Raw genomic sequence first — 13,582 nt, 5'->3', positions numbered from 1 at the left:
GAGCGACTTTACACCCTCCTTCTAATAAAGCAGCCGTGACAATCAAAACAAACTTTCAACAGGGAAGGGCGGGCGGGGGCAGCACCTCCTCCAGATGCTGTTGAGATGACAGCCTAACACTGCCCGCTACCGCTACTATATAGCCCTAACTATGGGGGGCCTTGAAACTGTCCCACCAATGACCCAACTGTTGCTGGGCATCTCAGGCCACTCTACCCAGCAACACTACTCCATAGGTCACTTACTGACCCAATGATTGACATCTGCCCCAGACCCCCAGTAACCAACTATTTTTAGCTCACCTAACACACTTTTAGGCGGGAAATTTTCCCGCCACAAACTAATAAAAGCTAATGGGATGATTATAATCCCATGCGGATCCCTCTATATAATTTCGGGATCCATATATTCTTGTCCGCAATTGCGGACAAGATTAGGCATTTTCTATTATAGTGCCGTTGATGTGCGGTCCGCAAATTGCGGAAAGCACATTGCCAGTGTCCGTGATTTGCCGATCCGCAGAACACTTACAGACGTGCGAATGGACCCTAAATGATAGGATAAAATGCTGATGATCAAAGCAAAATGAAATTAACTCCATAAACGTGCGCAGTAAGAGGCAAGGGGAGAGTGTTGGGGATGTTAATACAACGAGAAGAAGAAAGAGGATGCTTCTTCTTTCTAAGTCCCACACGCAGGCGCGGGTCCTAAGGGGGTATTGGTCTACTCAGTACTGACATCAGGTAAAAATATGTATCCTATAGGTCTGGAGACCTTCGTGCCTCTATCCTAGTAGGTGATTGATATTGTCATTTTATGCATCGAGCGCTGTGAATGGATGAGATTGATAGAGGAGGGTTTTCTCCCTTTATAAAGATCTAACGAACCTAGCGCTCGTGTTAGGCTACTTTCACACTTGCGGCATTGTCTTCCGGCGGGCAGTTCCGTCGTCGGAACTGCCTGCCGGATCCGCCGATCTGCGGATCCGTCTCACAAATGCATTGCAAGGACAGATCCGTCTCTCCGCTTGTCATGCGGACAGACGGATCCGTCTTGTATCTTTTTTCAAATTTTTATCGGTCTGCGCATGCGCAGGCCGGAAGGACGGATCCGGCATTCCGGTATTTTCAATGCCGGATCCGGCACTAATACATTCCTATGGGAGAAAATGTCGGATCCGGCATTCAGGCATGTCTTCAGTATTTTTGGCCAGAGCTAAGGGTACTTTCACACTTGCGTTTTTATTTTCCGGCATAGAGTTCCGTCACAGGGGCTCTATACCGGAAAATAACTGATCAGGCATATCCCCATGCATTCTGAATGGAGAGTAATCCGTTCAGTTTGCATCAGGATGTCTTCAGTTCAGTCGTTTTGACTGATCAGGCAAAAGAGAAAACCGTAGCATGCTACGGTTTTATCTCCGGCGAAAAAAACTGAAGACTTGCCTGAATGACGGATCCGGCATTTTTTTCCATAGGAATGTATTAGTGCCGGATCCGGCATTCAAAATACCGGAATGCCGGATCCGTCCTTCCGGTCTGCGCATGCGCAGACCTTTAAAAATGAAAAAAAAAAAAAAAAAGGATCCGTTTTGCCTGATGACACCGGAAAAACGGATCCGGTATTGCAATGCATTTTTCTGACTGATCAGGCATTTTTCTAACTGATCAGGATCCTGATCAGTCAGAAAAATGCCTGATCAGTCAGAAAAAATGACATCCGTTTGCATACATTTTGCCTGATCAGGCAGTCAGTTCAGGCAACGGAACTGCCTGCCGGAATCAAACAACGCAAGTGTGAAAGTACCCTAAAACCGTAGCTACGGTTTTATCTTTTGCCTGATCAGTCAAAACGACTGAACTGAAGACATCCTGATGCAAACTGAACGGATTGCTCTCCATTCAGAATGCACGGGGATATAACTGATCAGTTCTTTACCGCTATAGAGCCCCTAGGACAGAACTCTATGCCGGAAAAGAAAAACGCTAGTGTGAAAGTAGCCTTACAAGCTCCTAACCCCTGAAGACGTGACTTGTGGTGAAACATGTTGGGGGATCTCTTTTTCAAATTCAAAAGCATTAGCGTTGTGAAACAAGGGGGGCGACCTGCAGGCGTCCCCCTGAATCTAATTGTGAAAAATAGAATTGAGAACCATAATGGAGAATATTTAGGAAATAGATTGTTTGGAGAAAGCTAGCTTAAATTGAGCAGGGAACGAGTATTAGATTGGCAGCTGTGATATCTAGAAAGTTAGGATTCGGCACATGACTGAGCCGAACGAAGCCCACGGGCCCCATAGACTATAATGGGGTCCGTTAGGTTTCCACTCAGAAAAAGATTTTGGAGCGGAGACAAAAGTTGTGCATGCGGGACTTTTGTCTCCGCTTCAAAAATCTTCTTCTGAGCGGAAACCTAACGGACCCCATTATAGTCTACGGGGCCGGTGGGTTTCCTTCGGCTCAGTTATGTGCCGAATCTGTCCTTTTTTTTACGGGGCACGTAAGGGAAAGGCTGAATGGTGATGTGAACGAAGCCTAAGCAAAATTAAGTGAGTTGAACAGTGTAACAAACTATCTTACTAATAATAAATAATGTTGCCAACAGAGAGCGACTGATTATTAGAGCTTTTCAGTACTCAGGAAATAAGCAGAATGTTTAGATAATACATAAAAACTAGATTTTTGTACTTACAGTAAAATCGGTTTCTCCTCTGTTCATTGGGAGACACAGGCATTGACCATGGTATAGCTGTTGCCGCTAGGAGGCGACACTAAGCACAAAGGTGTGAGCTCCTCCACTTCAGCTATACCCTTCCTTCAGGGACTAAGCTAAATAATGCAAAAGCAGTAAGAGAAGCAACACAAAAAAAAAAAAAATCATACTATGTACAAACCCAGGACCACACAGGCCCCTAAACAAAATAACGGGTGGGAGCCGTGTCCCCCAATGAACGGAAGAGAAACAGATTTTACGGTAAGTACAAAAATCTAGTTTTCTCATCCGTATCATTGGGGGACACAGGCCTGACCATGGAACGTTACAGAGCAGTCCCCAAGGGTGGGCATAACAAGCAACCCTCCCGTCAATCAGAGAACAGCTGTCTGCAAAACTCTACGCCCCAGAGAAGTGTCAGAAGACGCAAAGGTGTGCACCCTATAAAACTTGGAAAAAATATGCAAAGACGACCAGGTTGCCGCCTTGCACACCTGAAGGGCCAAAGCCCCGTGATGCACCGCCCAAGAGGCCCCCACTGCCCGAGCTGAATGAGCAATGGCCAAACGAATCCATCGGGAAATGTAAGTCTTCAAAGCTGCCAGCCCTCGTCTCGACCCCTCTGGAATCATGAATAGGGAATCTGGCCGCCAGAAAGATGATGTCTGGGACAGATAGATGCGAACAGCTCGTACCAAATCCAGGGTATGGAGAGACTGCTCCCGAGGATGAGACGGGCCCGGACAAAAGGAAGGGAGAATAATCTCATTCAGATGGAATACCGACACCGTCTTCGGCAGGAAGGACTGCAAGGGGTGAAGGACCACCTTATCCTGATGGAGGATCAGGAAAGGCGACCGACATGAAAGAGCCGCGAGTTCAGACACCCTACGGATGGACGTGATTGCCACCAAAAACGCCACCTTGTAAGACACCTGCTGCAAAGGCTCAAACGGAGAAGACTGGAGAGCGCTGAGTACTAGATTAAGATCCCAAGGATCCAATGAAGGACGGAAAAGGGGAGCAGCATGCACCACCCCCTGCAGAAAAGTCTGAACCGCCGAAAGTGAAGCCAAATTCCACTGAAAAAGAACGGAGAGAGCCGACACCTGCCCTTTAAAGGGGGGCTGAGAGCCAGCCCCAAGTCCATGCCCGACTGCAGGAAAGCCAAGAGTCGCAGCAAAGAGAACCGAACGGGAGGCAGCTGATGCTGCTCACACCAACTAAAGTAGGACTTCCAGGTCCTGTGGTAGATTCTGGAAGACGACGGCTTCCTGGCCGAATCATGGTCTAGACCACTGCATCCGGAAAAACCCAGAGCCTTTAGTGCGACGGCTTCGACAGCCATGCCATTAAATGTACTCACCTGTCCGGCGTCTTCTGCCCCCCTGGCTCCAGCCGGATCACCACCTTCGGTGTGCAGCCCCTTGGTGAGGGACGCTACACCGGAACAGATACAGAGGTTTTGTGGGAACCACCGCCATAATATATCTATACCTAAATAATAATACCATTAATACATACAGAAGATTTGAAAAAAAAACCACGTTTTTTGTTTTTTTATTATTACTAAAGGCTTTTGAAAAAAGATAACACAGAGATATAAAGATATATTATCTTGTCTTGTGTTTATTTTAAAATAATATAATAAAGGTTATTTTTTTTTTTTTTAAGAAAGAGAATAAATAATTAGGCCTCAAACAGAACTGGTATAGCCCTCGGCTATGGATTTATGTTCAATATTAAGTTTTGCTATAGAGCCCCGGGGTGGGACAACCCTAAGGCAAGTAGCCTGCGCTGGTAATGGCTGTGTATGCTGACTGAAATCAGATAAAATGATCCTATACACACACTGGGAAATCTAACTTAAAGGAGAAGACATAATAAACACAATTTCTTTGATAGAGGCTATACCAAATGAGCAATACATCCGAACCCGTGCCAATATTTGGGTCCTTGGTAATAATGCATCTTTCCAATACACAGTAGCTGTATCTAGAGAGGTGGCTCAGAGGAACCAATCAGACGACTGCTTTAAATTTCCACCTGGAAGTAACCCGTGTTCTGATTGGACAACAGTGGGTTTCATTACTCTAGATTCTATATATGTCCCTCCCCCCCCCCCCAGATTACGAAGTGTTTCCTCCATTAGAATCAACAGAATGGAAAACACAAACCCCAATGGAATTTAGTCTGAATAAGGCCAAAATGCAGGAAGTGTTGTCGTAGGTACGAAGGGACTATTCTCCCTCGCGTACAGTTCTTGAGGTCATCACAATGGTGTTAGTTCTCGTTTTTTACATGTATGCAAAGTGAACGGGGAACGAACAATCGTAACAATGATCATTCGTCCCCCTTTCACTACATCACATGACTAAGGCACGTAAAACGAGCGTCGATAGGCTTTTATATCCTGGATAGGCACCCATTTTTAGACATGAAACTGCCTGTGTACCTGGACTTTAAATTAAAGGGGTCCTCCAGGGTTGATGGCATTCTCATCTCCTGTCTAAAACTGAAATACAGCTGGCAGACTGCATGGTACAATGCCTGAAATTACTACACGGGAGAGACTTTGGACGTAATATTATATAGAACCATCCAACCTGGTGGCTGTATTTCCCGCCATCAGATTTCAATTTTTGAAGGGGTCTTTTGTAACCTCCACTAATCAACACCTTCTGCCCATACTAGGGCCACGAGGAGGTCAGGAACCGTCTGCAGCTCACATCTTCTCCATAGCGTGGAGTGGGAAGCTCATGGTGATGAGATAATAAACAAGTGCCATCACTAGCTCATTATCAGCCTCTGCCAAGAGCAAACTGACGAGCCAGGGAAGTGGGAACAGCCAGATCTACAGCAGCTGAGAGAACTGGGGGCTTCCTGTCTAGAAACAGCACTACAGCCCTTCAAGGGTTGTGTTTGGTATTGCAGGTCAGCTCCAAAGTGAATGGGGCAGAGCTGTAATACCACCTACGTCCTGTGAACAAGTGTGGCGCTGTTTTTCGAACAACCGATTTTGACAATGATGTCTGAGTACACGAGGCAAAATGGCATCTACGCCAGTCATTATTACCCGCTGGCCGCCATGACTGTCCACAGGTGGTGTTAATATCAAATGTGAAGCTTCACTACTTACCCGATACTTAGAATGTGAAAGCCCATAGTCGCCAATCTTCACAGTCAAGTCAGCCGAAAGGAGACAATTGCGCAGAGCGAGGTCACTATGTATTAGAGAGAAGAGAAAGACCATGAGACAGTGACACTGAGAGACGCCACAAACCCAGAGGGCCGGCGTGCCAAGCGTGTCAGAAGTCACAACTCCAACTGGCCATTATCCCTTCTTTACCCCCACAGATCTTTCCTCCTTTTTGTAGGGGCAATGTCATCTGCAGATCTGTGTGCACTTATTTGGAGCACAAAATTATACAAGGATGTGACTGAATGTTCTAGATCGTCATCCAGGCAGGAATGTTTCCACTGTCTCAGAGATTATTATTATTTTGCTGGATTTTCTTGGACTGCAGAGTCAGCATCTGGAGGAGAGGAGCTCCAGAGAGCTCTCTGTATACGGATCCAATCCTACCTAATACAGACACAATATCTATCTATCTGTCTATCTATCTATCTGTCTATCTATCTATCTATCTGTCTACTATCTATCTGCTATCTATCCCATATCTATCTGTCTGCTATCTATCTATCTATCTCTCTATCATCTCTTAAATCTATCTATCTATCTGCTATCTATCTATCTGTCTGTCTGTCTATCTATCTGCTATCTACCTGTCTGCTATCTATCTATCTATCTATATATCTATCTATCTATCTCTCTATCATCTCTTAAATCTATCTATCTGTCTGCTATCTATCTATCTATCTGTCTGCTATCTATCTATCTGTCTGTCTGTCTGTCTATCTATCTGCTATCTACCTGTCTGCTATCTATCTATCTATCTATCTATCTATCTATCTATCTATCTATCTATCTATCTATCTGTCTGTCTGTCTATGTGTCTGTCTGTCTATCTATGTGTCTGTCTGTCTATCTATGTGTCTGTCGCTCTCTCTCATATCTATCTATCTCCTATCTGTCTATCTATCTATCTATCTACCTGTCTATCTATCTATCTATCTATCTATCTATCTATCTATGTGTCTGTCTGTCTATCTATCTATCTATCTATGTGTCTGTCTATCTATCTCCTATCTGTCTGTCTATCTATCTCCTATCTGTCTGTCTATCTATCTAGCTTGTCTTGTCAGTTATTTCATTAAGACCTGATGTACGTATTACCCCTTCCTCTAATAAATAAAAGCTATGATTTTATTAAAAAAGGACTCCACCCAAAAATGTAATAAAAGAATATTTGAATGGAGCTTACTCTGTGTCCTGAAAGTTTCCCTTTTTTTTTTTTTTGTGATGTGACTATGGATGAGCGAGTTTTCGTTTGGTAGTAAAAGCAGAATTGCATTATGGATTCTGTTACCACGGACCGTAACGCAATTCTATGGCGGAATGCCTTTATAGGCATTCCGTTATTCATTCCGTCATAATAGAAGTCCATCCCGTTTCCGTTATGCAGGAGAGGACTCCCCAGCATAACATAAATGGGACGGATTTATTTTGCAGCCCATAGACCTCTATTATGACGGAATGAATAACAGAATGCTTTTAAAGCGGTATGCTCAACCTGCAGCCCTCCAGCTGTTGCAAAACTACAACTCTTACACTTTTCCTGCCATTCATCAGCGCAGGGCGCTCTAGGAACAGTACATGGCAGATATACGATATTGGTATTGAGCTTAAATTGCCGTGTTGGCACTTTGCGATAAATTAGTGCGTTTTGTGTTGTAGTTTGGGCACTTGGTCTCTAAAAGGTTCGCCATCATTGCCCTAGGTGATATCGTGATGAAGAAGGAAATAGTGCATTGCTGTTTTCACCAATGCAGGGATAAAAGCACCAGAAGGGTAATTGTCCTGGATAATTTAAAGGGGTATCGTAATAAAAATAATAAGACCAATGTACACCATCTGTTTCCTGATCTAGGTACTGCGGTAATGTAAATATTATGCTTACTCTGGGGTTACCATGGCAGCAACAATAGTCTTCCTGTCATGTGACCTCTACTTAACAGAACACACTCGGAAGTCACATGACAGGAAGTCCCATCACACTAGACTCAGATTACATTATTCCAAGAGAAGGAGAAGAAGAAAAAAAGGTATATTAGAAAATGTAATTTTCTATATAAAATCTATTACACTATGTTACTTTTTTTTTTTTTTTTTTAAACATTCTTTGAGCTCTGCTGCGGAAGAAGATAATTGAAGGGGTTTTCCCATGAAAAATATTCTACATTTTGCAAACCAGCCCCTGGATCTGAATACTTTTGTAATTGCATGTAATGAAAAATTTAGTATAGCCTCTGAGTTATTCAATAAAATCTGTATCTGTATAGCGCCACCTGCTGTTTGTTCTTTTTATTATTTCTCTGTCCACCTTGCTGAGGTGGTCGCACATGCTCAGTTCCAGCCTTTAAAGGCCATCGGCTCTATCTACTATTAGAAGCTGTGACAGTTACAGGAAGAGAGCTGCAGCAGAAAGGACACATCCCCTGATAAAGGACACACCTCCTGACAAAGGATGTGCCCTTAAGATGTCAGCTTGTAGAAAATGTAGCAGAGCAATTGCAGCAATAAATGAGGAAATCTCTGGATCCATGTGAGGTACAGGGCTGGCACCAGCTTTGTTAGAAAGAGATTGTCATGTACTATATGTTTTTTTTAGGCATGGGAGAACCCCTTTAAAAACCGCTTTAAGCTACAGCAAATGCAACAAAGTTGTAGGATGGCGCAGGAAATTCTATAATCAAAAACCCTTAACATTTTGGGTATGACAGGTGCTTTTACATAATGGAACAGATGAACCATCAAGTCTGTCCGTTGTCCTATTGCTTGCCATCCTATTTCCCAATGCGGTGGAGAGAAGGCGCTCATTAAGATTGGATCCTGTCCCCACTGGGGCTCACCATCTAATACCCCCACGCACATTCTACAAAACGGATTGGCTTGGACACCAGTTCAGCTCTGAAGCCTGCAGAATTGTGAATGCAGCTGTGGACTATGAAATGTTGTGGAAACCTGAGAACATTAAGCTCCAAGCAGACAAGTTGTCGTAGTCAGTTCCAATCCCATAGCCCCAGAGCTGTGGACCATCAGTGCCGACCCCCACCACACCACCTTGAGCCTGAGGTAGATCGAATGTGACACAAAGCGTGCCATTCAGCTTTTCGCTAGTCCTGAATGCCCGACCGTGTGAATGAGCTCTTCAATATGTGACCCATGTTAGCTCATAGACATCGAAACTAAGAAGATGGTCAAAGACGTCGTCCATTCAGATGAATCTTCTGATGTGTAATCGCTATCAAGACCTTATCCAAAAATGTTACAACCCAGAGCTGCATTCACAACAAGCCTGTTGTCAGATTCAGGGCCCATGCACGCAAACGCATTTTCTTTCCATGTTCGTTCCATTATTTTGCGGACTGTATGCGGAACTATTCATTTCAATGGGGCTGCAAAAAAACGGAAGTTACTCCGTGTGCACTCCATTTCCGTATATGTCTGTTCCACAAAAAAAATAGAACATGTCCTATTATTGTCCGCATAACTGACAAGAATAAGACTGTTCTATTAGGGGCCAGATGTTCCATTCCACAAAATACAGAATGCACATGGACGTCATCCGTATTTTTTGCGGATCCGTGTTTTGCAGAATACATACGGTCGTGTGCATGAGCCCTTACCCTTACAACTCATCCGAGTGTCTATAATGCCGGCAGGGGACAGTTAACGTGGAGTGTCTAAGGCCCACGCTTAGAATGCAGACGGAGAATGCTGGGAGAGTTCAGCTCTGAAGCCTGCAGAATTGTGAATGCAGCTGTGGACCATGAAATGTTTAGATACTTCTATACGTAAATTGTAAAAGGGCAACAATAGAGAAAAATATCGTAATGTTGGTAGGACTGAGGCGAAACTGCTTCCACAGTGACCAGAGCTATTATCAATCAGTCTATAGCCACATGCATACGACCATATGTGTTTTGCGGTCCCCCAAAAAACGGATTACATCATTTTGTGGAACCATTGTAACAATGCCTAAAACGGACATTCTATTAAATTGTTTTTGTGGAGCTACGGAACGGACATACTGATGCGGACAGCACACTGTGTGCTGTCCGCATTTTTGGCGGACCCATTAAAATGAATGGGTCCGCTTTTTATCCGCAAAAAAGCCAGAACGGACACGGAAACAAACAACGTTCGCGTGCATGTACCCTATGTCAGATTCTGTGATTCCCATGGAGAGGTGTCTGGCGGCCGCTTATCCCCCCTCCCCCCACTGGCATGTGATTAGTCATATGGGAAGAATATGGATGCCCCTATTAGGAACCATGAACTACATTTCGACACAATCACCGGTACATTACTGTGAACGATTCACAACGCTTTTCAGGACTGAAGTGTGTTGCAGTTGTCAGTCAGACCATTGTTTGGTTACACGCGGTCTGAGGTCTATGGCCGGGTTAACGGCTTTCCCAATTTGGCATGAATACAACTTAATTATTGCATAATGAACACCTATGGGATCGTCTAATATACTTGGTGTATCAATTCCCCATCATTTTTATATCTGTAAAAAAAAAAAAACTTACAGAGGATAATTTAGACTGGATGCAACTAAAGCAAACCCTCCTCTGTGATAAGTATCGGGTCTGTCTGTACTCCACCTGAATATAAAACAAGAATATTCCCATTCACTGACAGCCAGCAGAGTTCTTAGAAATGATGAGGGATTGATACAGAGCGTATATTACAAAGTTGCAGAACTGATGATGCTGCATTCACAGAAGATGGCAAGACCAAACACTAGATCTGTGCAGAGGGGTCAAGGAGTCTTGGATCCTGCGCGGATGTAGCAGAGGGGAGACAACGTGTGCCATCCGAGAGACCAGGAGCAGTGAGTGCCGCCCGCAACAAAATCACTGATGCTGGAGCCTGCATGTCCTACTCATTCAGCATCAGGATATTGTTCCAGGGGACAAACCAAGCAGCGTCCATCCGAGACCGGTGACGGGGAGGGACGGGATGCAAAATGGTAGAAAAAGATGAAACGCAAGGAACAATAAAGGATTTCCATCCTCCTGCTCTCCTGACCTGTGGGTGTAGTTATTCTTGTGCAGGTGAAGGAGCCCGCAGCAAACTTCACAGCCCATGCGCTGCAGGGTCAGGGGGTCGGGCGACGTGGACTCTGTGGCCGGACAGCTCTGAAGATAGCCTTTAAGATCCCCCTGGAAGTAAAAGAAACAAACGGAATAACTACAGTCGGGTTCCTCTAATCCAGCATCCAAAAGTCTGGAACAGCTCCAGATGTAGGGGGCGCTATGGCTTTGTGACTGGCTGATGGTGTCCTGACTCTTCCCTGGGGAAACAAGGGTCCGGCATGTTGGATTTCAAAAGGCCAGTTATCTTTTGTTCACAAGGCCAATGTATGAGGCTGTGGATTACTCCTCTCGCCCTACTGAGAACACAGGCATGAGCATAGGGGTGTGGAATAGCTGCGCTCAACAGGTATTGGAGGTGTATCGGAAGCCTGCCCTGTGTATTTGTGTCTCCCCTATACACGTGGTTGTTGAGTGGAGGCTTTTCTTGTGATGTCAGAGATGCCAATCATCTGCCCTATACAGAGCTCCCTATCACTGAACACTGAGAAACTGCAGCTGCACCTCCCTCCTCTCCCTCATACTTATTGTTTTACACCAGATAGGTTTTTGCAGATAGAGCCTAAAGGGACGGTAAGAGAAACTATAGATTGTTGAAATGATAGATGGTAGATAGATATGAGATAGATAGATAAATAAATAGATATATAGATAATAGATAGATATTAGATTGATAAAAAAAATAGATAGATATGAGAGAGATAGATAGATACATACATAGATATAGAGATAAATAGATAGATAGATAGATAGATGATAGATAGATATGAGATAGATAGATGATAGATAACAGATAGATAGATGATAGATAACAGATAGATAGATAGATAGTTGCCTTCCTCTGGATCAACTTGCAGGATAACAGGCAGAACTGGATGGACAAATGTCTTTTTTCGGCCTCGTGTACTATGTTACTATGTTATATGTGAGGATCAGTCCAGGACATGCAGGTCTAATCCAAGCATCCATAAGACGGTACTTAAAATGCAGCAATAAAACGTATTAATTGTCTTTTGTGGAGAACATAACTACAGGATGACACGGGGCGTTTCACAGGACACGCCCTGACTAGTAACCTACATTCTGTGTTAGGTAAGACACCAGCAGATACCAGTATTCCTCAGGAGCACTCACCAGCGGGCAGAATTCCATGACCAGGAGATAAGGGGTGATCTCGGCCCACTGCGCCAGACACTGAAGAAGGTTGGGGTGCTGGAGGACCCTGAGAAGAAAGAGGACATCAATTCGATGGATACAAGATACATGTGTTCATTGCCAAAAGAGCGCCACTTCTGTCTGTGGCTGGTACTTCAGCTCAGCACCTTTTTTTTGAATACTGCAATACAATACATTGTGCCATCTAAAATAGGGCTGAGCTGCAGTACCATTCCCTGCCATAGACCAAAGTGGCGCTGTTTGAGGAAAAAAATCTGACTGTTTTCTAATCTCATATAAACCCCCTCCCCCTTCATTTATTATGTTAGTACTTTAGGCGGAGACCTACGCAACCTCCAATGAAAGATCAGGATCAACCCTATTAAACCAGGCACACTGCATGGTAGGGTTGATCCTGCTGATCAAAATAATACTAGTCTTGTAAAAATTGGTTGTGGCGTTCCCAAGAAACAGGACTTTTGTCCTTTATGGAAATAACTGATCCAGTTAAGCAGGGTCTCGCACTCAAGCCCTTACCTCTATCCGACGACCTCAACTAAGGTAAGCCCACTATCCCAGTGGGTATAACGTCTAGTCAACACCGACTAAATACATTGCCTGTGAAAACTGAAACTGTACATACAGCGACAATTCTTACAATATAGTACATCAGTCAGCAGACGCATACGGTGCAACATCGGCCTATAGTGGCCAATTCGTCTACACTTACTGTGTTTTAAAGCATTTTGCATGGACTATTAGTGCCATATATTATACCATCAAGAAAAGGAGCAGAAACAACGAGTGGGATTTCGTTCAGATATATGAACTTTGACACAAATATTAGAGACTCATTTTCTATCATTATACAGCTGATTTATTCATTTAACTGAAATTGTATCCAAATCACTGGGCGAATATTTGTATCATTTTGTCTTCCACTTAACAGACTATCAAATCTAGGTGGAGACACTGCAACACTGTTTTCAGCCCAGCATTGAAATCATTGTCTTTTTTTTGTTATATATGACAAATAGAAAATAGATATAGGAGATTATTTTATTCTATGTATTTTATATTATTGTTTTCGCATTTTAATTGATATTATTAACTAAATAAATACCCTATATTTCCATATAAGAGTGACCAATCCTTTCTCTTTACATATTTACTTACCCTTTAAATCATATAAAGAGGAGAGAATCACCAGTCACCTTATAACGAAGACACCCATGTGATTTTCTCTGAGCATAAAGCGGGAAAACCTATAGCATCTGGCGGATGAAACAAACTCGGGAGAGAAATGTAATTTACTGAGGAGCATTCCCTCCCACATGTTAGTTATATATAGTACATGTAAATATAGCCTCAGGGAGGAGAGTGGGCGTCTGATACTACAATTATACACCCTGGATAACGGCACTATTTA

General features: G+C 43.7%; 1 protein-coding gene across 3 annotated transcripts in view; it reads right to left on the bottom strand.

The window, feature by feature from the left end:
- The window catches only part of AATK (apoptosis associated tyrosine kinase), a 93,546-nt gene that overhangs the window by 19,433 nt on the left and 60,531 nt on the right, over positions 1-13,582 (bottom strand). For all 3 annotated transcript variants that reach the window (XM_044296293.1, XM_044296291.1, XM_044296292.1), the window contains 3 exons: positions 12,133-12,220; positions 10,934-11,067; positions 5,852-5,936 (listed from right to left, as the gene is read on the bottom strand). In XM_044296293.1, coding sequence (XP_044152228.1) covers positions 5,852-5,936; positions 10,934-11,067; positions 12,133-12,220 — 307 coding nt within the window. The remainder of the gene's footprint in view (positions 1-5,851; positions 5,937-10,933; positions 11,068-12,132; positions 12,221-13,582) is intronic.

This window comes from Bufo gargarizans, chromosome 6, assembly GCF_014858855.1.
Source record: "Bufo gargarizans isolate SCDJY-AF-19 chromosome 6, ASM1485885v1, whole genome shotgun sequence".
Classification (NCBI taxonomy): Eukaryota; Metazoa; Chordata; class Amphibia; order Anura; family Bufonidae; genus Bufo; species Bufo gargarizans.
Note: the sequence above shows the minus strand (reverse complement) of the source record. Positions and strands in the feature narration are given on the sequence as shown.